We start from the raw sequence: 27,378 nt of genomic DNA on the forward strand, positions 1-27,378 counted from the left end.
TCTTGTAGTATACGTTTGTTATGATGTCATTTAAGGGGACAACTCCATTTTTAGAAGGTGCTACAAATAAACAGAAACAGTGTCACATATCCTTTGTGATTGCGAGGCCTTAGCTGAAATACAATGTCGCCATTTGGGAAGGCATTTCCTGAAACCAGGCGATTATCATATCTCGCTTAGTAAGATACTGTGCTTCACTGCCGGCAAGGAGCTACTGGAAGATTAACAGAGGGGGAAAAACAAAATATCAGCAAATGGTTGCAGTGCAAAGGATGCCTTAGTGCCCACTCCATTTTCATGCATACACACGTAACTGTTTGATTTTTATTTCTAATTAGATATTTCTTACTCTGCTAATACTTTCTCAAACAGAAACAATTCACATTAAGCCTTACAAGTGTTTTGGTGAATTATTTCTGATTTTTTTTACAGAAAACTTCTTCAAGGTGACAAAGTGACAGAATGCCTTTTTATTCTACCAGCCTCCGAAACGTCGTGGTTTTTTTTAAAGATTAGACGATGGAAAAAGTCCTGACAATGAATAATTTTAAGTGTAAACTACCGTCGTCAGAACCCTTTAGAATTGAATTACATGTAAAGTCAATCATGTTTCCCTGTTTTGGCTATTTTTAAAATAATAAGTAACTTTTTCTTGCTTCCTTTCAGAAATCATCTAATTCTATATTTCTTTTTTTCCTGCTCTCTTTCCAGACTTCTCTCCAGGCTGTAACGTCACCTTCTCCTTTATAGTATCTCTCATTTCTATTGGTGTTTCTGTACAGATCCATGCAACATCACCATCTTCTTTCTGCAAGAGGTTCATTCTGGTTCACTTCAAATGCACGGTTTATCTCGAATATTAAATCCTTCTAATCATTCTCTCTGTAATGTTCAACAAATATAATTGTATTATTCAAAGAATCTTTGAACATCACATAAATATTTTATTCTGCTTTAAGAGATTCGTGTCAAATAAATTTAATTATAGAAATTACTTCAGAACAAATGCAATGGCATCCAAAATTATGTTGGTCTAAACTCCAGTTTTCTAATATCTTCAAATGAAACCTTGAAGCTGTGATTCCTGTTAACTGATACAATTCCTGTACTATTTCTTTCTTTGCCCTGGTAATTTCTTACATAATTACAATAGCTCACAACCACTTCCTCCACAATTCATAATTCATCACTGTTCTGCTCATATGCTTCATATAAAATAGCGCAGAAAATTCTGCGCTGTAAAATTTTAATTCACAGTAAATTTGGTGTAGTGTTAAATAGTCTGAGCTGCTGACAGCATCATTAAATACATAAAAATAAAATAAATTAAAACAACATAAAATTATACATTGGGTATGATTTGAGGTTCTCACAGCGGTGAGTATGAAGATCTGTCTTCTGGGTTGTTGCCCTGTGTAGTATGGTAGATGAATCACCCTGATGACGGAGGCAGCATGACCTCAGAAACATTGGTAAACATCGATCAGACTACACAGCGCAACCCAGAAGACGGAAATCTTCATACATTGGGTGCTGATGTTTAATCTATTTAATGATTTGTTAATTAATATTCTGCTATAAAATATGTAAGATTTGAGGATTTCACGGCTGTGAGTCTCAAGACGGCCATACTTATGTTTGAAGATGCTTTTCTGTCGGTATCATGGGCCTTTCTTGTAATAAGCTGTCTCCATGCTATATGAATCATATCAGGAAGAGCAAAGTGCCACAGTCAGTCTATAAAATTAGAGTTTAAAACTGTTTTGGCAGTTATAAAGTATAATTTTGCCCTGACAATGAACATGGAATTTGATGTGGTTGATGAAAATGTATATGAATTGCTAAAATTTCATTCCAGAAGCTCAAGAAATAGGATTTAACAACAACATCAGTTATTGAAAACAAATAGCGAAGATGAAAATGAAAAAGGCGTCCCAGGAGAAAATTTGCCCCACAAAATCTATGGAAAACGTCAATTTTACTGATGAAGAATCCGTTTTCTTGGATTGTGATTTGAGAACATTCCAACAAACGTTACGGCACTGCTTAATGTCATAGTTTCCTACAGAGACATTTACAGTGCAAAACCTAAAACAATAAGCAAAGGTTGTGTGACTTCTTTTTCAAAAACCATTTCCCTATGCTCAACCTTTGCTGATGAATAGCCGCACAAAAACCATCCGCACACATAAGAAGAATTAAAAAAAATACTGAGCTATACGTTTCAAATGTGACTGCAGAAACACGAGGAAAAGAGCGAATACATTCATTGCTGAATGTGGTGAACATTTGCAACATTTAATATTAGCTCTTTATGATTTTATTGTAATTTATTTTTTGACATAAAGAATATGTGTCAAAAATGAGTTGCGTGACTTTATTATTAACCTACATTAATTAAGGCAAAAATTGCTTCACTATGTCATTATGCCATCATTTACACTTTTACAGAATGCAACCTTGACATTAACTGGGGTATAGCGGCATCTTAAGTTAAAAGGCCGGATTATTTAATCTAAGAGGATCTGTTAAATGAAGTTCTTCATAGTGGGCCAATTTTCTACACAAGATGGCGACAGAGCCTTCCTTCAAAAGAAAAATATATTTTTTATCCAGACAACAGAAAATGTGTAAAGGCAATTATCCTGTAACTATAATAGATCAATGTCACAAAAACAAACCTTTTCCATTTTATGTGACTTATAACTTACTTTGACCATTTCTGGAAACAGCGTGGATACTCTCTCGGCCAATTTATTTTTCTGCTTCATTTTACCCTGCTTTAATCTCTTTTGTCTCTCCTCCTCTTTGAGCTGGTCAATTGGCACCTTCTCATTCAGCAAAGCTGATTCATCCAACTTCTTTTTCTCCAACAAAACACCAATCAGGTACTTCTCTTGTTCTGATTCAAAGTGCTTTCTTACATTTTCTTCTTTCCTGTAATCTTTACTTTCTTTTTCTTTCCTCCTTTGTAGTTCTTCCTCCTCCTGTCTCCTTTTCTCCCTTTCAAGTCTCTCCTTTGCCCTTTTCTCGGCTTCCCTTTTTTTCATTTCTGTTTGTGCCGCCTCCTTCTTTGCCTGTAGCGCATCAGCATTCTTTGCCATCCACCTGTCCTGCCTCTCACGTGCAAATTTCCTATGTTCTGTCTCTCGATCGAAGAATTTATCCACTGCTTCCTTCTGTTTAAATAAATATGAAATTAATCGCTCTCCGTTTATATTAGTGTAAGTACAATAAAATTTAAAGAACATGTTAGAAAATATAACTCCGCCTCTAGGGAGTACTTTCGTACTTCCTAGTGCCAGTCCCAAGCCCGGATAAAGGAGGAGAGTGAATGGACGGTAATATAGTCCTATGAGATGCAATGACCAATAACACACAAGATATGCTTCAGCTGGTGGACCATCTACCAGTGATACCAACAAATCCAACCCCTGATAGGGATGGGTGAAGGCCTTAAAACTGGGACACCTCGGCTAAGGTGGCAACCCTAACAGAAGACTCCCTAGTCCTCTGGGTGGGCGTTGGGTGTGGGGTTATCAACCCCACCCTGTAAAACCTATTTGTTTCGCAACCTCAATCGGGAGGTCATGGCCCGAAGCACCATAGATGATGATGAAGTTAATAAATATTTTTCTTTGATATATACTGATATCTTTCAGCTCTCAGTGTTGTGGAAGTAAACATATCAGATACGTACATGTCTGTCAGCATAAAACAAAATTTGGTACTCAAACCATATTTTACTTTTAGTACACAATGAAACCCCAAATTTGCATTACTTACATTTCTTGGATCACTTATCACATGTTCCTGGGGCATTAAGAAAACACGGAAATTACCACCGATGTCAGTAAAGCCTATGACGTTCTGCATGGGTCCAAGTCTGCTGGGATATATACCTAACAACAAAACAAGAGTACGATACTTCCAGTTTGCCTTTATGATGCCAGAATCATCTTTACTGGAAACAGTGAGAAGACCAATGTTCACATCTTGGTATGATTAAATTAGTTCCATAATAAACTACTTTAATAATCCGATTCTGAGCCAGCTTAGTGAACTGCATTATAAAAAAGCAATCAGACATCTTCCTTGGTCGGGGAACGTAAAGAACTACTGAAGAACACAGTATTGTGTCAGAAATAGCTACTTAAGTCACTTCATGTGAAGTAAATTTTGTATTAATAATGTCAAGATTCATATATTCTTCTTCCTCCTGTGGCTCTTCAACCCAGTGTGGGTCTTGGCTGCCTCTTTTTGGAGGTTTTCCTAGTCTTCGAAGCGTGCATTTGTGAGCAGTGAGTGACCAGCCCACTGCCTCTGCACAATTTCTACTCAATCTTGATTTTGTCTGCTAGAGCCATCTAGTCGAGAATCAGGAGACATGGGTGAAAAATGACCGCTGAATTTTGCTTACGAAACACCTCGTTCATGCTCATAAGGTTCTTTTTCATGTCGTAAATCTATGATGTGGGACCACTGGCTTTACTTCCCCTCCGAAAAAGGTGTGCTACAGATTTCTATCACACTTAAAAATCTATCGACCTTGACCGGATTTGAACCCGCGAACGTAAAGATTCACATGGAGTGTTCAATTTCAAACTTTCAGGTTTACTTCTTTGATTTTATTTTGGATGAAAAGTGAAGTAGTAATTTTAATGTTTTTAACATAAAAGTATTTCTTATACACCTGTGAGTGCACTTCCTGAGATGCTTTGGACCAGTATTGGCTTGTCACTCCGTACAAGAAAATTCCAAACTTCAAAGACACCGTCTACACGAGCAATGAAGAACATACTGGGACAAAACAAAGACCAAGCCCCGCTGGTCAGCATGACACACGACCTTCTCCACAAGACTGGTTCATCCTGAAGCAGATACTTATATGACAGTAATATATTAGCAATTGGTTTTACATAAAATAAGCAAACAAACAAACTATTAACACTATAAATAGACACTAGTGCCAAACGCGTTTCAACCTCAAGATGTCATCATCAGTGGCAACAGGGAAATTAATTCATTTAATCAAAATGGTTTAGAAAACAAATCATGAAGTAGAGTATTTTTTTTAAAAAAAATTCGTTTTACAATTAATGTACAGTAAACAAACTGTAAATTGTGATGGTCTCTACCATTATAAACTTCATGCACAAATACAAGCATGAGGAAAGAGGATTCCATACCTTAATACTCTCTCTCCAGACAGCAATAATGTGTCCTCCAACACTAAGGATCAAGTCCTTATTAAATAAAGAAAGGGATATTGCTGATACTGGACCATCATGTTCGTCACCCCATGATTTGAATTTGAGTGCTACAACAAAACTCATTGTTAATAACTTCTGAGTTCTGAATTAATTTTGATTAAAGAAATTCACCTCAAATATTCATCTGTGTGGAACACATCTCTCTCTTTTTAATAAAATGATCATGATGCTGTATGAGAATATGGTAACACAAAGCGCTGATAAAACACAATAATAATAAAAGTAAAACATTACAAATACAAAAACAAACAAACAAATGAAACTAAATATATAATTTACCTTATTGAATAATATTTCACAAGTAAATGGGCTAAATATGATACCTAAGTAATATAATTCAATAATTCTAAATAAAAACATTAAACAATAAAAAATTGACAGTGAAACCACGGTTCCGGAGAATCTGACGTAAATATGTCTCTGTATTTAAATTATATTTAAGCAATAAATACAATGAAAGGAAGGTAGCTGAATGTAATGTCAAAATTATCTAGTCTACAAAATGAAATTAAGATAATTCTAGGATTCCAAAACACAAAATTAGGAAAGTTCAGAATCCCAAATTGGGTAATACCATACAGACATGACAGTATAATTTGTAATTCGTTACACAGTGTTACCAGTTTTAAGTGTAATCAATAAATGAATACTCTAAGTCCTTTAGAGTAATGGTATTTCATTTATGTATAGACAATAAATATTACCACTCACCCTCCACATGAATATTCTCTCCAGAGTTAAATTCATAACCTTCCCATGCAGCTTGTACCACCTGACCTTCCATAGACCCAAAGTACATTTTCATTTCTGGGTACCATTTTACTTTCTGAAATTCTGGAAAATGTGACATTATATTATCTGTAGGAAGTAATAATCAGTGTTTCATAAATTCTATATGAAAACTCCACTAGTCAATTGAAATCACACCTTCCATTAACCTCACTTTAGAAGAATTAAATCTGTGCCCAACTGCGCGTCTACCTATTCTATGTATTTATTGCAGAAGGGTAGAGAGGTCTCTGCCGAAATAATGTCGGACCAAAATGGTAATACCTTAGCTCAATGTTTCTCAAGTGAGGTATTTTTAACTATTTAACAATAATTCACAAAATACCTAATAGCGGTGAAAATTTGTTCAGCACTGCTTTGTGATTATCTCAATATGTTCTACTGAATAACTATTTTAAACCTTTATCGTGGGAAGAGCAGATGTAAATCCCCATATTATGGGTCTGGTGCCAATTTCCAAGTTAATAGCTTAGTCATTTATTAGTGTGATGCATGGCCAGAGGGACCACAGATATGACACAACACACAGACAATAAAGATTAATCTAAATGTTTTCTCTGTCACACCTATGATTTATTTATTCATTTACAGTTCATATCACGATGCTTTCAGTATCTCAGACAGTGTCAAAAGAGACGGTTGTGACCTAATTTAAGGTACTATCCTAGTCAGACTAAGACAGGTACCCTGGTCCTCCAGGTTGGGGATTGGTCACAAGGCTAACAACCTTGCACCGTAAAAAGGAAGATGTTTTGAAACCTCAATCAAAACCTCGGACAGACGGACCTAACAGAGGACCGAATGGAAGAGGAGAATTGAGGAGGCCATAGACCGAATACGGACCGGAGAGCCATAGAAGAAGAAGAAGATCCTGACACCCTCACTCACACTCTCTCTCTCTCTCTCACACACACATATACGTGTATACATTGTTACAATGACTTCATATTAAATGCTATCAAATAACTATACTAGTACATTTACCTGGTTTGTAACAAAGCCTTTCTGTCATACTGAGCTTCCCAGTAAAGTCAGTTTCTGTCTGAAGCATGTACCTTAATGGAAATGCTTCAACTGCAATCACTGAAAGGGACATGCGTCGTTTCGATACAGGGATTTCAGCAACAAACTGAAATATGGTTATAATTATTCAGTGCTTGTGTTTCACAATTCACTTTGTTTCACAAACAGATTTTATTTCTCGTGTGCTAACCGAAAGAATTATTGAACATTTTTTAACCGTCTATATGAACAAAATTAATAGCAATAAAAACTAGACTCTTAGTTCCAACAAAGAATTTAAATAAACGGCACATTTCAATTTTTACACAGCCATCTCCAGGATTTAAAGTTTACACCAAATATCAAATGTTGAGTTATCAGAACTGGGGATACTGGGACGACCCATTCTTCAAGTGTCTGAGCACTGTGGGTCCCAACTTTTTGTTGGCTTGATCTATAGACATTCGGTAGGACTCCTTGGATGAGGGATCGGCCCGTCGCAAGCCCTCTACCTGTACACAGGACAGCACAACAGAGAAAAACTCGGACAAACATCCATGGCTTGAGTGGGATTCGAACCCACAGTCCCAGTGACCAAACAGCAAAAGGCCCACGCGGCCACTGCAGACCCTGTTATCAGAACTAATTCCCTTTATTTTGAAATTCACTGGCTGAAAATCTTAGGCAAGAGATCATATTTCATCATTATCATCTGTCCCTTCAAGAACATGTTGGTACAGTACTACAAAAGGGGCAATACATATTATATGCCTTGCTCATCTCATTATCCTTGATATGATAATGCTAATAACATTTGGTGAGGCGTATAAATTATGAAGCTCTTTACTGTGTAACTTTCTCCACCCTCTTAACACTTTATCCCATTTAGTCAAAATATTATCATCAATCAATCTCTCTTCTTCCTTTAATGTGAGAAACCAAGTTTAAGCATATATTGCACAAAGACTTCCTAAAGTGTACAAAGAAAAATGTGAGCATTTCAAAAGTATCATGATCATAGTTCGGGGCACTAATGATGATGAGACCAATTTAGACTTCAGTGAAGTACACCAGTCTATGTAAGCATAATATTATACTTTTATGAATTTTTCATGCTTTTGTGGTTTCACCGGTGATCATACATGATTACGTAGCTTTCTAGAGTAGAAAAGGCCACAATACTATTATGTATTACTTTCTTATCTTTAACAGTATTTTTACTCAAAAATATAGTTTTTTTCCTTAAAACTGATATAAACCTGGGGTGTATATCTTATTTAGGGGATCATGGTATTTGGATAAATATGAGCCGATGTAGCTCAGTCATTATAGCAACTGGGGTTCGATCGCCAACAGGGGCAGAGGATCTTTCCTCTAGCCTATGCATCCAGACCGGCTCGGAGGCCCACCCAGCCTCCTGTACAAAGGGTACCGGGGCCCTTTCCCAGGGGTAAAACGTAGCCGGGGCGTGACGCTAACCACTCCCCCCACTCTAGTGCCAAGGTTAAGAATGAGTAGGAGCTATACCTCCTCTGCCACCAAGCACCCACATGGCATATAGTGGGACAACTTTGCTTTACTTTTTATGGTTTTTGGTATTTCAGACTTTTATACAAAATTTTGTCAACCCACATGTGTCATTACAGCCAACCAACTACATGTAGCAAAGTCCTTCAAAATCTAATATAATATTGATCAAAAAAAATTCTGTTTTATAGAATTTACTGGTTCATTACAATTTTCAAAATAGCCCATCACTAGTTCCTATTCTGAGTTTCTGAGTCACAGAAATTCAGTCAACACAGTATCATTATGCAAGATTAATCTTAAAACTCTTTATATCTGAGTTAACAAATTACCTTGTAATGTGGTTTGAAAATTGCCAAAACATCGCTCTCACAAGCTATAAATTTATAGTGTCTCTTTTTGGGTTTATTCTCTGGAGGCTTTCTATTCCATTGGGCATTAAGGTCCCAGACACATATTGAGCCATCTTCTGAGCAAGTAAGGAACTGCAGTACTGTTGGCTGGTTTGGTTTATGTTCTTCGTATCTTCCAAGATGAGATATCTGAGAAAAATTAAAGTATGAAATTTGAGCTTCACATGGTGGTGAAGACATTCTCGTTCTTTTGGGTTCCAATGCAATATAGATTTTTAGGTAAATCCACACAGTGTTGCAACCGAGAAGACCAACATCGACAACTAAAAGTATGTTTAACTCCTGAAAAGAATGCTGTCTCTATCTTATTTTGTTTTAAAAGTGGCAAATATTCAAAACCTTTCTTTTATCCACCAAGATCCAGTATTTCAAACCTCAAAAAAGTATACGTACAAAATAAAGAGAAAAGTTAACATTTTCAGAACCCCCGTAATGGTATGTTGTACTCAAATTCACTTCACAGAAGTAAACTATGACACAAATTTTGTTATCCTCTATCATATTTTAGGGCTTTAAATGCCCAAACTACTGGAGTCGTGGCCATAATTTAACTTGTGGATTTAACTAGTGATGAATGGTATTACATTAATATTGAGAAAATGTGTATATCTGTCTATAACTTTCAAACACATAATGTATGTCAGTTTCTACATTAAAATTTTTTAACAGTGCTGTGACACTCCCTCCCTCCCCAACGGGATCATCTGCCATCTCATTCAAAACCATCAGCAGAATCCAAACACTAGATGTAGCAAACAACAAACACATGATTTAGGTCAGTTTCCATATCCCCCCCAACCCACCCACCCCATAAGCCCTCACCACCAGAAAAGTACAATCACATGAATGACGCATTATTTATTTCAGCAACTTTTAGTATTCCTTCTATGTCATGACCATGCGACTACAACTTGACAATTTCTCAGTAAAAATAGCCTTCATATGGTCAATAATGATCCATAAATCACAGAAAGAAAAACTTAAAATTTTATACACAAGTGAACAAAATTACAGTATCACAACTGTTATTGAATGACTTTATAGACGGTTACTTTAGCAGTACGCTTGGGTGATTCAAGTCCAGATGGAGCACACCTAACAGTGCAATACACAGATAGGCTACGTAGCAGTCACTCTCTTAACTGTCCCGTAATAATTTCATAGGACCGTCACCCAACGTTAAGCATGACGAATAATCCAAGAGCTATGCATTGATTTGTATTACCTCATAATATGGAGACAACCATTTGATGTCCTTTATACAGCTAATGGGGGAGAATTGAAGTGAGGATATTAACACTGGACTCACAAATCGATCACTGGCTGTGGGCCTCATCCAACCCATCAGATCACGCTGGAATAACAAAATCATAAGTTACTGATGAACTGACCATATAAAAATATTAATATACAAAGTATAAAATAATTTTGATATTCAACCAAATATTAAATGTGTTTATTCTATTTAGTAACACAAGTCTCCAGGTTTCTTTTCCATTCAGAGGAATCAATGTTCAAATCCAGCAATGGATATGATGCCCACATTCCTTTCCAACCGCAAGACATTGCACTGTGTTATATGTCGGCATATTTTCTATGATGGTCACCCGAAAACTAAATTAAAGAAGCAATGGCACAAATGTCTTAAACTGTGTTAGCAGTAAAAATGTCTCTATGGAATGCTGTTCCAAAATAAAATATGGAATGCATCCTTAACTTTTCAGAGAAACCTTGAACCTCTGCAGAGAGCCAGTTGGGTGTTGAAACTACCTCGACAACTGCAGACAGAAGACTTAAAGTACTCATTAAAAATTCTCTTCTTCTTCTTTATTACGCCGTCTCCTTTACAGGAGGTTGGTGACATATTATGAACAGGATCCTTCCATCTTTTTCTCGGACTGGGACCTGTTCATATATGTTTTTTAGGCAGGTGATACAGAAGTGGTTTGCCATTGCCTTCTTCAGTGTGTATGGAGTAATTGTTGGGATGCCACGGAGAAACCGGGGAAGCCCCCGGAGGAAAACTCTGAGTTGCCTAGACCACGGCCTTGCCCAACACAAGTTATAAATTCAGGCACCAAAAATTCTCTATGGGGTTGAAAACTTAATAAATCTATATTTGAAACAAATAACCAAGCAGGGAATATTTTTATATTAGTATTTCCTATTCATTACAGATAACATTTTTACTGCACTTAACATGACTGTAACAGGTACAACTTAATATCACATCAAGAAGGATGCTACCAAGATGGCAGCAGAAAGGTCAAGGTGATGACTCACGATAAGGTCTAATCTAGAGAAAGTGTCAGGGAACAAATACCAATAAGGTCTGTTACATTCACCAGTGCAAGATGATACTTTAACTTCGTTGATGAGAGCGAAACCTCTTCTTCAACTTTCTTCAGTCTATCACAGAGGTCCCATACCACAACCTGACCATTATTACAGCCACCAACCAGCAAGTTCTCATTATACGGACAGAACTGTAGTGCGTGAACTTTACGTGGACTTCCGAGTACTAGCTACAACATAAACAAAATCATCAGTTAACTTATAGAACCTTACAATGCAGAGATGGCAATTGATGGAATTTACATATCTTATAATCATACTTGAAATAAAGTAAGACAAATTGTATTTGTGTCTAAGCATCATGCCATGATGGAATAGTGGAGTTGAGAAAAAGCTCAACAGATCCTTAAAACTTTGCACTTAAATGAGCAATACTTAACAACAGTACAGCAAAAACTAAATATGTGATAGTAAATTAATTAACTACTTTCGACATCTTATTTTCTCGTTGTTCTTTCTTTCTTTCTCTATATCCTCTTTTACCAGTAGGTGTCGAAGTTTATTTATTCATTTAATTGATCTGTTTGGACAATGGTAGGACTCCTTGGATGAGTGATCAGCCTGACACAATTTTCTTGTTGTTTTGTTATTAAAATGCCCAAAAAAATCTAGATTACATAAAGTTCTCTTATGTGTACTTACTCTAGGATTCAGTGTATCCATAAAGCTCCAGATCAGTACTGGGTTCATAGAAAACACATCCTGCAGGCTTACATCATCATTCTCTTGATGATTATCAATGTATGAGCAAGCCACAACACCTACCAAAAATCATCCATGTATCCCTATGGTGTCATACACAAATGCATAGAAAGCAACATCAATATATAAAATCACTCATTCAAACAAAACTGTTTACACTTGAGAAGACACTTACTGCCAAACGCGTTTCAACCTGAAGAGTTCTTTAGAATTTTAGTCCGTAGGTTTGTGCAGCTGGAGTTCAATGTGTAACTTCGGCTTCCTGGGACGAATCACGTCAAATGTTGAGAATTATCCAACACTGGATAATTCTCAACATTTGATGCAAATCACCACCAAAAGCTGAAGTTACACATCTTTAGAATGTTCAGTAAAAGCAGTCCCGCTACACGCCATGTAGGTCGTTTTGGGGGAGTGGAGGTATAGCTCCTATTCATTCTTGACTTCGGCACTAGATATGGGTGAGTGGACAGCATCATGCCCCGGCTGCGCTTTACCCCCGGGAAAGGACCCTGGTACCCATTGGATAGGGGGCTGGGTGGGCCCCAAATCTGGTCTGTATGCAGAGACTAGAAGAAATATCCTCTGTCCCCATCGGGGATTGAACCCTAGTCATCCAGTGTGTAGCTAGACACTATACTGATTGAGATATCCCGACTTGTTTATGACTAGGTTTAAATATCAATGAATATAATTTTTCTGTAGAAACTAGTTGAAGCAGACAATATGTGCCTGAGTGGAGGACTTAGACCATGAGAGATGATAATGAGCATGAGTGGGATTCAAACTGATGGTCATTTGGTATCAGTGTGATGATGATTTACCTGTCCACATTGGATGCCATGCTGCAGCAGAGATTACCTTTCCTCTGCAAATTTTTACATCGATAAATGACTGGTATTCAGTGTACATAATCTTTTTAGGAGCTTGTACATCCTCTTCAGCCGTGACCAGATTAGGATAATCATCTCTGTGCAGATCAAATACACTATTATATCTAACAACGTCTGCCATCCTGGAAATTAAGAGAAATGGGATATAAGCCCTTCAACATTAAGATTTGTAATAAACATTTTTATATCGGTATTTTGTATCGTATCTTTTCCATCAAATTCAGGATTGGGTCATTATATTACTATGACCTTATGAGAAAAATGCACTGGATTTGAATATAAAACACTGTTACTTTGACCAAAATGTTGCATGAAATAAAGTTAAAAATTGTGTTTATTTTATGTATTATCTTCTTAAATGTGATGCTTCAGAATAAAATTCAACGCTACAGTGACTAAGTGATATTTGATTATAATCTGAAGCTTTCATGGCGAGACTAAGTATAATAAATTCTTCTGAAGCTACGGGCCGTGTCTCGTGGTTTAAATGAGAAAACACCAATGTCAGCTTCAATGCCCTGAGGACGACGACAAAGATGGTTCTCGAAACATTGGTGTTTTCTCAATTAAACCAACTGACACGGCTGGTGACCCGAGAATAATTCATTATGATATTTGATTAATCTGTTTACTCATTGTTAAAACAGCTGCTACATATATTCACGATTCAGCTTTACAGAGTTGGCATTTGTTTTGTCATGAGGCGATGAACTCGGCTGGAATCCATTAAAACTAGAATCTTTTAGCTGCTGACCTGTGAAAAGTTCTAGTCAATAAAACAGGTAGTTCTTTATCTATAATTTTTTAACATAAGAATAATACCGTTACTACCATAACCATCTTGGCAAAGTGACTTAGGCAGTAAAACTACCACCACTGGATTGGAACTGTTAATGCCATCTGAGAGCCTCTAAGGATTGTTATACCGCCATTTAATCTGTTACGTTATAACCGGCAGGAAATGGGCTGTAGCTCTTTACGATGATAACTCAATTGTTTACCTTATGAGACTCAGGAATAATTATAAAAAAAAAAAATCAGTCAGTAGTCCTAAACAAAGCAAAACACTCTACTTATGAACATACTGTGGTGATTTCTCATGTAAGAACTGTTTCATGCTCCTGTTTAAATCTTCATCTTCAATACACTTTTGAATTTCCACATGAAACTCGTACTGGGTCCACATATTTGTTGGAAGCGACAGAACTGTCTGTGCTATGGAAAATTCCTCCTCAGGAACTGCCTGAAACAGGTTGTAATAACAAAATTTACATCTAACATGAATATGAAAATGGAAAGAACATGTTGAACAAATGCCTGAAGAAAGACTTCCTAAAGCTGAGTTCAGTTACAAACCTAGCGAAAAAGAGATCGAGGTCAACCACGAAGAAGATGGAAAGATCAATTTGAAGCCGGAACAGGCATTAGTGCCTAATCCCTGACGATGATGATGACATCTAACATACATTCACGATTTATTAATTTAAATTAAAGAGAAAATCAGTTGTTCAAAGAACAATTTATTCCTGGAATTTTAATAATATTCCTGCTACAGTTCAAACAAGACATGAAAATGTCCAACATCTGGAAATAGATGTTTATGGTTTATTTTAAGGTGCCATCCTTGCACTTGCAAAGGAAAAGAGCTATAAAAAACTACAGATTAATAAATAAATATTTTAAAATATTCACTGATAGAATGAACTCTTTTTGTTAACCTGGGTGATTAAGCAATATTTTCCAATTGACAGGCTAACTAGATGGCTTAGGAAACCCAAAGGTTCATCATCAAACTAACCAAAGCCCTCCATCAGTCACTGTCCTAGTCCAGCAAAATCTGACCACCTTCAACTCTTATCTCCCATAGATACTGCCTGATATCCCCCCATCTACATCTAGGTCTCCCCAGCGGTCTTCTACCTTCAGGCATCCCAATCAATTGGCAGACTAGTAACAATAAATCAAACAATGTTGGATAGAGAGTAGGTGTGGAGTGGTACCACAATGGTACCATTTTCTGGTAAAGACTCTACCTGATAGCCCCTTACTCTTCCTAACATGAATATCCAGAGGGCACTGATAGTTCTTGAATAAAAATTCTACTTTAAACTGAAAATGCCTTACACTGCAATGGAAACATGATTTTATTGAACTGTTCATTTTGAGGACTACACAAAAATAAATTAGGGGCTGTATGCATATCACTGCACGATAATCAAGGGATTTAATCACTTTCTAAGATATTAATTAATTACTCTGCCTGAGACAGCAAATAAAGGCATTACCTGAATTGCCACATCAGTTCTTTTTCTCATCACAGTCACATACTTGTGATGCAAAGAGTCAAAGTTTACATAGCCGTCCCGCATATCATCCACATCGCGATCCTGGAACGCTACTGGCTGTTTCAAGCGATCAACCGCAATCCATGTTTGAATTTCAAACTGAAACGAACAAAATTCCAAATTACTAAATGTACATTTCTGGCACTAATAAAGAAATTTACCTTCCCACATTTTGCATATATTCCAGTTTCTACATTTTAAAAGTGTGGTAATGCTCTTGACAGGAAAGGAGATGATTACATCAGGCTGCGGAAATTAAGAGGCGTAAACAATCCTAGCAAGCACCTTGTAATAGACGAAGTGATTGCAAAATCAAGCCAAGTTGGTTACTGCCAGTTTATTCTGAAGAAAAGGAAACAGTTTGGTATAAAGTTATATAAATTTTGACTCACTGGGATACACATACAACACGAAAGTTTACTCGGCAAAGCAACGTGACAACACCTTCTGTTTCTTGGACAAGAAACAGAAACTTTTTAAAAACTTATGTAATTCCAAACATGTAAAATAGCATGCAAAACTTTGGGCTGCCAGCCCACATGATGTCTGTAGCTACAAATGTAGTCGACATTATTTTCAGTGACGACTAGACTAGAGCTGTCGCTGGGCCTGAAAAGGGTAATTGTTCACACTTAATACCCTCATAGACTGAAGCTTTTAGAGCAGGGGTTCTCACCCATTTTCGCTGGCATACCACTAATTCTAGTTTAACACATTAAATGTATGACTTATTCTACATCCTATTGTCATCTGACTAACTTATGGATCCATGGAATGTAATAAAGATGTATGATGTATGTACCACCAACCAAATGCGTTCAGGGAAAACTTATTTATGTTAATATTATCTTTTGATTTTCTTACTTAGTTCGCGTACCACCAGTGGTACGTGTACCAAAGGTTGAGAAACGCTCTTTTAGAGGATTCAGACCAAACTCTAATAACCAGAATTACTTTATACCAATAATATTCTTAAATAAAATTAGCATTCTGAAATTATAAACCACAAATACTCACTAAGGGTCGTGCATGCTTGGGTTGGCTATCCTCAATTTCCTTTTCACTGCCCAATGAAATCCATTCCCGGCTACTTCTGTAGATACAATTGTGCACTCGCCTTTCTCTTTCAGCTCTATTCCTTACAATCATCTGAACGACAGATTTTCTGGCATCTTCTGTAGTACAGATGTAGAACTGATTTGGTTTCTCAGCACAGAATATGTAGCCTACTAAAATTTCTGTACCTGAAAATTTCTAACAAAAATAAAATAAAATTGTAATAACACAAAATTATAATTCATAAGTTGCTTAATATTTTTAATGTGCATTGGTATAAAATAAACAAACTATTTTTATTATTGTAAATTACCATTAGTGATTCCTTAATTGCAAAGAGCTCAGATTTGTCATTCTCTGAAATTAGATTTTCTTGTACTTGTTTCATTTTTACGGCGGTCCAAGGCATTTCGGATGAAACGTGTTGACCAATCACGCATCCCAGAAGATTTTGCATCTCCACAGACAAAGTAAGACGCACCACTCCTTCTATATTTATATCCTTGTCCTCAACAGTTGTGCTCTGCCGCCGTATGGTATCCCACTGTTCAATTTGTGCTTCAGCTTATCAGACACACAATATAACATGACTTATAGTTCAAATTTGCCACAAACAAAATACACACTTCAATCTAAGATGTTCGGAATATTAAAATGTTACTGTAGTAGATTACAATGTACCATCACATCATTCTAACTTGTAGTTGGGAATTTTGAGGAAAAGATTTGAGTTTTTTTCAGAATCAGTAATCTAACCACATTCATCACAAACACACACAAAGAAAATGACTGGTAATTTGTACTCTTCGGACTACACTAAAATTGAAAATGTGTTCTTTATGCCACATCAGATGCACAGTGACATCACTACGGGTAATGTGATGTCATTATGCATGCAGAGAGGATGATGGGTAATGGTGTCATTATCCTACCTTACAACTCTAAACATCTATTATCAATTGTAGGAAGTTAAGCACTACTACAGGCTAGCATCTAATGGTATAACCACATACCAAATTTCATGAAATTCTGATCAGCAATCCTTGTGTTATTATATAGCAGAACATGTAGCTCCTAGGACCACCAATAGATCGGATCGTGCAAAGCCGAAAATGACATCTTAAAATATATGATTAAAAATGAGAAACTACATTTAAAGTTGAAAAATGCTGGTAGTTGACAGTTGAATTATTCTGTCAGTTAATTTCATATGGACAAACTTCAGAATATTCATTAATGAAGTCTCATAGATACTTACATCTCTTCCTTTTCTTTACTTTTGAGTTGGTTTGTTCTGATGTGACTACAGATTTAAATTTAAATTCCTTATCCATTATAAAATGATTCCTAAAAGTGAAAAAAGAAATTACATTTGTTAGCATGGTTGGAGACAATCACACATCCATTCATTTTTTTTTTTTTGCAGTTTATAATGAGCCTGTCTAATTACAATGGAAAACAAAATTGTTTCTTGTTGATAACATAGATTAAATATGCTTTCTTAAACTGGGCACGCTGATCTTGAAAATGACAATAATAAATCTGTAATATATACAGCTTTCTTGTTCTTCTCACTTCTTCCAACAATTCCAACAATTTTAAATACATACAAAGTAAGTTGACTCTGTACAGCAAAATTAGTTTGAAATTTTTCTCAGGCTGCCAGTAGTGTCAGGAGGTTGAAAGTACTGAAGTGACTTCAGTAACCTAAGATAAGGATGAAGAAACGTTGGATTTTCGCCTTTGAACCACCTCACACGGCCGGTAGCCTGAGAAGAATTTATTATACTTAGTTACCATCAAAGTTCCATATCACACATGTTCTTGGTTGTAGGATTTGAGGTTTTCACGGTGGAGAGTCTGAAGATCGTTGTCTTCTGGGTTGTTGCGCCGTATAGTATGGTAATAGTTTACCAGACTACAGGGCACAACAACCCAGAAGACAGCAATCTTCATGTTCTTGGTTATTTACAATTGTTCACTCTTTCTAAACTTATTAAGAGTTATAAATTTCATTATATTTGTTTTGCCCATGTCAACTATGAAAGCGGACGGCTATATAATACGACTGAAAAGCAAACAAATTTAATTTCATCACACTAGTCTCAAACATCGCGGGCGGTTACACCTACAGATCGTATCTAGTGCACACATTCAAAATCCAACCTCCTTCCGCCATCATCCTACATACATCTTATTATCAGTGCTACCACAGTAACAACTCCAATTAGAATTATAAAAGCAATGAGTATGGGATCAAATATTATTATGTAATATAAACATTTGTGATCTTCATTGCCATGTAATTGTGACAAAGCATCATAGCATTAAATGTGCCGAAACTGGAAAAGCATACGCAATATGCATTAAGTTACTCAGACATTGACATATAACAACCGATGACAGTCCATTTCGTAGAACACAGTATTATAACTGTATGACAACGCATTCTGTTCTACAAAAAATTGGCAGATATCAATTCTACACATGGCACAATGAAATATTGTCACCACGCTTTCAGACAGAATTTAATGCACGATACGCCCGTTTCTTTAATAACTCGTTTTCACTTTATACTATATAACGCACTTCACACACCACTCGACAAATATCGTAACACATCTCATTCGCTGCTACACAATCCGAGAAAAATCTACCTTAATATAAAGCGAATGTGTAGAATCAATCTTGCAGTTGTGATTAAATGCGCTTGCAATGAAAACTTCTAATACAAATCCATTCTAAAGCTCTGTTACACTATCAAAATTGCTTGTAAATAAATGCTTTACTTTGTATTTATATTCCTTTTACTACAAATAACATATCTAAGTATCCGGCCTTTGGGTTTTATCAGAAATTTGGAACACAACTGACTCGTTGTCATGGAAACAATTTTTCCTGACGATGGATGCTCTTCTTCTGGGTTTCGGAGTCGTGTAGACTTGTCGGCAATGCTGCCGATGAATGTACACGGCACTTGCAGAAGAACAGTATTATAATCCTCACCGCTGTGGAAACTTTAAATCTTTTAAACATTACATCTGTCTGAAAAAGATTTCAAAATTTGACTAATGGTAATGTAATCCACTGGCTGCGTGTGTGGGGAAGTTTACCTCCTACTAAGAGAAGTCCAACGTGGACTGATGACAACACTGAAAGCACAGAGAATGATACATACCATAGATAATACTAATTACTATACAGTAATCCATGTTACAGAAAACCGTGGAGGTTATGTGCACCCAGTAAAATGGGTTTACGACATCAATATTTTATTGCGCGCACAGTTTTGGTTAGAAATGGAAATGTAGAAGAAGCCACTAGACTGTTAAATAGGTAACGTTTAAAACTATGAATACCTATATATTCTTTCCCACTTCCGGCAGAATAAGTTGAATTCATTTTAGGACTATTGAAAAACAGGGAAAATAACATTACCTGTTTTAAGGTATTTTCCCAGGATTTGCGTGGCATCGCTGTTGTTACCATGACCATCCTTTAATGTACAATTTATGTAGTTAATATTCTAAGCAATCCCCGCATAGCCTGATACTAGACAGACTATGAAGTGATAAGGTTACCAGGAGGACTTCACCACTACTGAGAATTGAGCATAAATCTCTGGCTGTTAAGTAACTATTTTTCATAATTCTTCCACCAGTTAATGCTCAGTTTCATTACTACAGGTATAACATATCAAGTACAGATTTTGGTTTTTCTGTTGGAAGTAATATCTATTTCTTTTAACAGGATTTTAGGCAAGGAAGGCATATTCGACCAATATCGGCGAACACGTTACTACGAGAAACCACATCAGGTAATGCAAAAAGAAGCAGGTGAAGGAATCATGATAAACAGAATAAATTCTAATTTTGACTGTGACAATTCTCATACAAATGCATATCTCCCTAAGGTCCATCTTAATGTCATCCTCCTGCCTACACCTTGGTCTTTCCAGTGGTCAGTGGTCTTCTCTCTTCAGGCCTCCCAACCAATAACTTGTAAACACCCCTCCCCCATGCATACTGTATGTCCCACCCACCTCGTCTTCCTCCATTTAATCACCCTGACAATATCAGGTGAGGAGTACAGACCATGAATCTCATCACTATGAAATTTTCTCCATGATCTGTCTTCCTCTCTCTTAGGTCCAAATAACCTTCTCAACACTGTTCTCGAAGACCCTCAATCTATGTTCCTCCCTCGCAAGAGACCAAGTTTGTATATTTTAACCTTTAATTTTTTAATGAGACAAGAAGACAAAAGATTTTGGACTGAATGATAGCAAGCATTCCCTGAATTTAATCTGCCCTTCATTTCTTTGTGAACGTAATTTTGTTACCATCATTCCCAAATACTTTAACTTTGCATAAAGTTAAATTAATTTAGTAATATTAAGATACAAAGTGACTAAATGGTATACCAAAGTGGAAAATTATAATGCAACTTCTCAATTCCAGACACGTCGCAGGGTCAATTTCGAGAAGTGTAAAGCCATCTATAATGAAGATATGGATCGCAAAATACAGTTTGTTTTGAGAAAAAACAGAACAGACCCTTTTCCAGGATGCTCTTAAGAGTAAAACAATTCAATATTATGAAAGACTTGGTTCCTTAAACAGTGTTATATACTTTAGTAATGTATAATTTACATTCATAACAATTAAAAAAAGTAATATGTTCTCTTATTTAAACAGTTTTATTGTTACATTCACTGTAACTACAAGTCCACACTACTCCATTTACACAACTCTGTTCACTCTTCTAATAACTTAAGAATTTAGCAAAGGGGAAAAATAATTTCTCATGAATTATCAAGAAATAGCATAAATATAAACCTGTACAAAATAGCAAGGTTCCTTTGGCCAAAACTCAATTTGATAAATCTGGGTATGTATCAAAACAACTTACAGTACTGAGCTACAATCCAGTGACGTACAATTTACAAGTTAAAGAAATTATTCTGCCCCACACTGATTTGATTTTGTTAAATGTTTCTTCCCAGAATTAAATCAGTTATATTTCTGATGATTATAGTCATCTCCACTGGCATGATATCTGCATGTGATTTGATATACACTGGTACAAACTAAAATACCAAGATTTATGTGGAGTACACATGTTTATTAATGACTGTCTGTAAATGAAGGCACTAGAAACATCTGGAACATAAATAATTGTAGGATCATTCCACCTCAAAAAATATCAGAAAAATAGTTACACTCAATATCACCAAATTCTGTACAACTCTGTATGCAAGACGAGTAGTCTCTTCGGAGTGAACATGCACATTTTGACTCTCAAGAGCGCTGTTGTTAAGTTGTAGGTTCAGGCACTTCACATATAATTGAAGTGAAATAAGATACAGTTTCATTACACAGTGAAAATGGTCCATTTTCATATCTCATCTACCCAGGTATTATTTATACCAAAGATGTATTGATGTACAGAAAATAATACACTCAAAATTTAGCATTGCACTCCTACCTCTACTTTGAAATACTAAAAAAGTATCTCTAATACAAAACGTGAACACATCAGCCTTGTTTTGCAGGATTCCAGGTTGTGGCCCCAAATGTCAGGCACCGGCAACAATGTTGCCAGGGTGCGAAGTTCTGACCACCAATCATTGCTTCCTAAAATAGATTCCAACTTTTCAGACACCCTGTTTATGTCACAGATCAATAACAACACAGTAACTGTGGTAATATAATAAATAAATTTTCTTGGGTGGAGGAATTGATATGTGTGTAAAGCAATGAAAACTGTATGTATGTGTTGGTGCACAAATACTAAAAGAATTATTTCAGAATGAGCTTGATATATATATATGATAGTAGCATACAAAGAGTAGGCAGTGACAGATAGAGCAATTCTCATGACTGGTAAGTAGCCACATGTCAGCTCACACATGCTTGTCATGTAGCAGTAACAAGCATGTGTAAGCTGACAGACCAAATTAAATGAGGTAGGTAAAAGGACTTTTTTGCATTATAACCGAATTATATCCTATTTCACCTCAATTATCTGAGGACTGCCTGAAGCTTTCACAGGGACTAAGTATAATGAATTCTTCTTCGGCTACCAGCCATGTCAGGTGGTTTAACCGCAAGAAACACCTGATATGGCTGGTAGCCTGAGAAGAATTAATTGTACTCTTGAACAGGTTCATAGTTGAATCTTACAAAAATTCTGAGGTATACGATATCATAAATGTCTATTTTTGCTAGCTTATGAAAATGATGTAATTTTGTGGTAACTAAAATACATACTAAAACTGGCTAACAATGGCAATCAAATAAATATGCCCTAAAAGTATTCTCATAAATTTACAAGTTCAGGGTAAAATAATCTAATAAAAGGTTCCAGAATTACTTCTGTGTAAAAATATCGCGTGACATTTTTATGTATATACTTCTTGAGAACCTATAATACTGTGAAGTTCAGTACTGGCATACTTCATATTAAGTCACACATCAAGACAGTGATGCAACATGCATTTGTTGATTTGACATGGAATGACCCGTTCACAGTAACTGCTGGGTAAATAGTAAATTAATTGAATAAAATAACTGATAAGCACAACAAGTTTCACGTGTTAATCTCACTAGTTTTCCCTTATCATTTTCATATACTTTGGAAACTGCACTTATCACATAAATAGGTAAATATCATAAATCTTCATTTCAGGAGGCACTCGATAATATATTACTAACAACAGACTGTAATGTATATATGTTACTGTAAAAGCCTGAATATTGGTGAGACCTAGGATTTACCAGACAAACCTAGGTTTTGTTGGTAAAAGGCCGAAAAAATAACTATTCGAATCTTATTTTGGGGTCATACCAATGGGTGTTGGTAAATGCTAGGATTTACCATAAGCAGGTAGTAAAAAGGTTAGGTTAGGTTAGCAAAAAAGTGCTTGTGAAAATTGTCTGTTGTGTTATGAAATTTCAAATGTCATAATAGCTAACCTTGTTGCAACAGGTAAGTCTTGAAACAGCAGTGAAAAAAAAAAAAAAAAATACTTTGATGATTGAAACGTCTCATTTTTTATTTCACAATTTTTCTATTTCTTGCAATGTTTTTATCTATTATTTTTATTTCTGTTTAACTTTTTAAAAATGCAACGAAGATAAGGAATGTATGTTTCTAAACCCCAAAAATGGGGTTTTACCAACAGTGAATGGTAAAACCCCGAAATAAGACGTGAATAGTTCTTTTTTCAGACTTTTACCTACACTGTTTGGTAAAACCTAGGTTTGTCTGGTAAATCCTAGGTTTCACCAACATTCGGGCTTTTATGATAACATATACACATTACATTCAAGTTACATTTTGTATACAATACTGGGAAGCAAGTAAATCTACTATGAATCATTCAAACACACATTAGTTGCATCATTTCGTCATGCACTTGTCACTGGTGGATTTGCTGCCATTATACACACTTCCAATTCTGAGTAGTCAGGTTATATGTATTTTTCAACTAAGTTTTGATAACAGAAGAATTTAAACGTTCATTCACTGATCTCTGCACTTTGTCATCAGCACTGATCTTTCTGTTTTTTCGATAAATTTGTGCAAAAATACAGTAATATATTAATAACAACTGTAAGAACACAGAACCAATTAAGCAATCAAACGTAATATCCTGTATGTACACGCAATATATATTTTGTGAGCAAAAGTACAAATATTATATTCTTACTCACTCCATTACATTAAAAATAGATTATGTTCTGCATCATGCATGTTATGTTTCATGCACAAAACAAGTATATATTTTATTATAGTCAGTTTGTACAGTTTCACTATTATATTTTTGGAGAGGAACAAGAGATAAATACTTCAAATGTTGAAGCTCTTACATATGTAACTTCATGACAGGCACTAAGTAAAACAAATGATCAGAATGCCAACAACTTACCCTTTGAAGCAAAAACAATAATTCCTCATAATTCATGATGACAAATATTACATCCTAGAAGGTAGCTTGCACAATGGGAAAATCTGTTTTTCATCAATATTACAATCATCATTGTTTTAATCGTATCATTAGGTATGTCTTGATGAATCAATCACAGTTAATTCTTTGCCAATATGTTCCTTCATTAATCAGTACAGTATGGATTCAAAACCCAGTTTATAATATTACACTCATTTGTTAATATTGCTGTTTATGTGATATGATTATTTCTTATTGTCATTTATTAAAATTAGGATTTGAACCTAAAGTCTGATATTAATGTCAGCTCTGTTGCAATTTATAGAAATGATTTGAAAGCTTCAGACTTCAAATGTCATATGTCATTTGTTTAATAATATTATATTATTTTGAATGTCAAAATATGTTTCTGTTATTCAAATAATTTGCAGCTTCACTGATTAACAGTAAGAATTAATTTAAATTACTAACAGATTAATGGCCCTAAATATCAGTTGCTGCAAGCTGTCTGAATATCATTTAATTTGACTTTTAAAACAAATATGGATCAAGAAACAAAGTAAAAATTCCCTGTTAGTTTAGGAGCTAAAGTATCATAAGATGCATGCACTTACAGTAATTTGTTGCTATTAACACTACAATAAAATGTTGTTTAAATTATAGAAGTGTGTTCAGTGTCATTTAAAAAAAATGAAATTACGCAAATGAAATCTGTTCCATGCACCAATTAAAAGAAAAGAAATGTACTACGTAGTGTAGTTCTAAGTTTGTAAATTATGTTAATGTCGAATACTGTTTGGTAGCATTACTGGTAATTATGGTATGCATAATTTAATAGTATGTGTTGCGGGACATATGCATAGGGGTGCTGGAAGTTAATGCAAAATATGGAATTTTTTCATGAAAGCTGGTAAAGGGCAGTGCATGTGATCTGGTAAACCCATGTGATACAGTTGTGGCAGCCATGTTGGCTGGGGTATAACAGCTACGTGAGCTATTAGGGCCCGAAGCTAAGCTGCCGTTTTGCAACGTCTATCCATTGCGTAATGCATGTCTTCAGGAATGAGTGAAGAGGGTTGGCAGGATCGTGACGCTGTTGGGGACATAACCTTTGGTTAAAGCATGACTCTTAAGAGGTTTTCCAAGATGTTTCAAGTATTGAAAGAGTTGCTCCCTTGTTTGGTAATCCTTATTTTTGTAGAAATGGGTAAGGCAGTGCATGTATACACCTCCAGGGAGAAGAGGGAGATTTCAATTTTGGTTTTATCATCGGCAATTTGTAATGACATGCCATGCTATTCCAATTTATCATCTGTGCACAGGAATACTGTTATCCATATTTTATTTCTGTATCTTGATCACATTTGCATTCTTTGCACATACAATGTGACTATCCTGACAGCATGCTGAATTGAAACTTCTATAGACGCAGTACTAACAAAATTTAATATTATTCCAGTCCGAGTTGTGGCCTTTCAGGCACATACTGTATTTCTGAATCTTAGCTTGTTCTAATTTAATTGGAAGTTTGCTTGATCTTCTATATTATGTTCTTTGCATGAAGTGTATAATGAGACCACACGGGCCGGTAATGTCCACATAGTTGACTAAACTCAAGAACCACTGGATGATTTGGATGAAATTTGATGTGGAAGTTGTGCTATTCTGCATGATATAAAAATTGTACTTTTGAATGTCCTACGAGCAGTGATAACAAAATGATGGATGAGGAAAGTCATGATATAGATAGATATTGAGGTGGTCAGATGAGGTGCACAATGCAGTCGCCAGATGGTTTACAAACAACTGAATGTTGTGACACACAGAGACAGGCACAATTCTGGATAACCATAAGGCGATGCAGTCCGTTGAGCCAATTCCTTCTAAAACAACAATAATGCTGATATGAAAGAACTAAAACAACATAAAACTTGTTTACAAATACATCCCTATGAATCAATTAATTTTGGATACCTAAAATATATTTATTAAAAATTCTTAAAAATTTTTCCAAAAAGATAAAATACTTGTATACAACATACTTACAGTTAAGCTACTTAAGTAAATATAAGTAGAGAAACAAATGGGGTAAGAGAAAAATTTAAACACAACCATCTCATTCTCACTGCTAAAATCACACAAACATACTCTTGTCCAATGAAAATAAATACTGTAAATCTATGTAAAATACTGTACATAATTATAAAATGTTTTATATGTTTGAGTGCAACAAGATCATGTAAACGACAAATGTAACTGAGAGTGAATCAACCTGATCGCCTTGAAATATTAATACAAGCAGATGCCTACAAATTAATCACTAAATTAATATTGGTGCATTTGGCAGCAAATGTTCGATTAGGAAATTCTATCACAATAAAAATGTGACAACATATTGCTTGAGGAATTAAAGCATATCTCATAGCGCTCATGAGTTGTTCTCAGGATTCCATTTGTTCAACGCAGAATGTATTCTTCCAATATGGCACAAGATCTGAATCTCACCATGTTTAGTGCTGACCTACTACAGAATTAAAATTTCTGTTGCACTACATTACATAACAAACATACCCTATGTTCATAGGATGTCTGGTAACTGACAAAATACTGTACATAATATAGTGATTTCTACAATTTAATGGCTGTACTCATCAACATTATGTGCAATATTAAGTGATCTAGAAACCAGCATAATACCAAATAGACACATTCGCAATTAGTTCTTTAGAATGGTTTAAATGCTACCTGTGCTCCCAGCATGGGACAATCTGGCATACTGTTGTCTGGCTTTCAAGTAAGTTCTTGTGATTGCACTCAATGACAACACGAAATGCTTCAGTCAACCAATACGTTGTAGTGTCGATCATCTTCTGCGATAAGAAAAACCTGAGGCCAGTTCCCTTCATTCAAATCAGGGTATGAGCACATGAATTCCTCAGTCCCAAAGGCCGCGGGTCGTATGACTCGTAGTGTCACTCCCAGTGTGTGTCCCAGGAGAAACATCTCTATCTGCAAATACATTGGCTTTTACCTCTACTGGTTTCAATAATTTACCACTGTAACGCTAGGCAT

At 35.7% G+C, this 27,378-nt stretch overlaps 3 protein-coding genes across 7 annotated transcripts in view; 1 reads left to right on the plus strand and 2 right to left on the minus strand.

Moving 5' to 3' along the window:
- On the minus strand, positions 1-19,291 carry LOC110839313 (missing minor mitochondria). The gene is made up of 18 exons (XM_087354401.1): positions 19,145-19,291; positions 17,614-17,702; positions 16,669-16,919; positions 16,317-16,553; positions 15,240-15,398; positions 14,040-14,197; positions 12,886-13,076; positions 12,002-12,120; positions 11,350-11,529; positions 10,230-10,358; positions 8,924-9,133; positions 7,047-7,191; positions 5,985-6,107; positions 5,190-5,320; positions 4,694-4,883; positions 3,787-3,902; positions 2,712-3,179; positions 1-882 (listed from the first exon to the last, which is right to left on the minus strand). Exons 1-18 carry the CDS (start codon positions 19,237-19,239, stop codon positions 874-876), a joined length of 3,000 nt encoding a protein of 999 aa, XP_087210527.1. The 5' UTR covers positions 19,240-19,291; the 3' UTR covers positions 1-873.
- A 240-nt stretch (positions 19,292-19,531) lies between these two features.
- mRpS21 (mitochondrial ribosomal protein S21) lies at positions 19,532-21,043 on the plus strand. Its single transcript, XM_022083416.2, has 3 exons — positions 19,532-19,691; positions 20,106-20,172; positions 20,816-21,043. Exons 1-3 carry the CDS (start codon positions 19,606-19,608, stop codon positions 20,930-20,932), a joined length of 270 nt encoding a protein of 89 aa, XP_021939108.1. The 5' UTR covers positions 19,532-19,605; the 3' UTR covers positions 20,933-21,043.
- Positions 21,036-27,378, minus strand: part of LOC110840042 (uncharacterized) — a 36,212-nt gene continuing 29,869 nt past the window's right edge. For all 5 annotated transcript variants that reach the window (XM_087354399.1, XM_087354397.1, XM_087354400.1 and 2 more), the window contains one exon: positions 21,036-27,315. In XM_087354399.1, coding sequence (XP_087210525.1) covers positions 27,142-27,315 — 174 coding nt within the window. In that variant the 3' untranslated portion in view covers positions 21,036-27,141. The remainder of the gene's footprint in view (positions 27,316-27,378) is intronic.

The sequence above is a fragment of the Zootermopsis nevadensis genome, unplaced genomic scaffold (assembly GCF_977971745.1).
Source record: "Zootermopsis nevadensis isolate Lab colony 2312 unplaced genomic scaffold, Znev_1.0 Znev_ptg000023l, whole genome shotgun sequence".
In the NCBI taxonomy this organism is placed as follows: Eukaryota; Metazoa; Arthropoda; class Insecta; order Blattodea; family Termopsidae; genus Zootermopsis; species Zootermopsis nevadensis.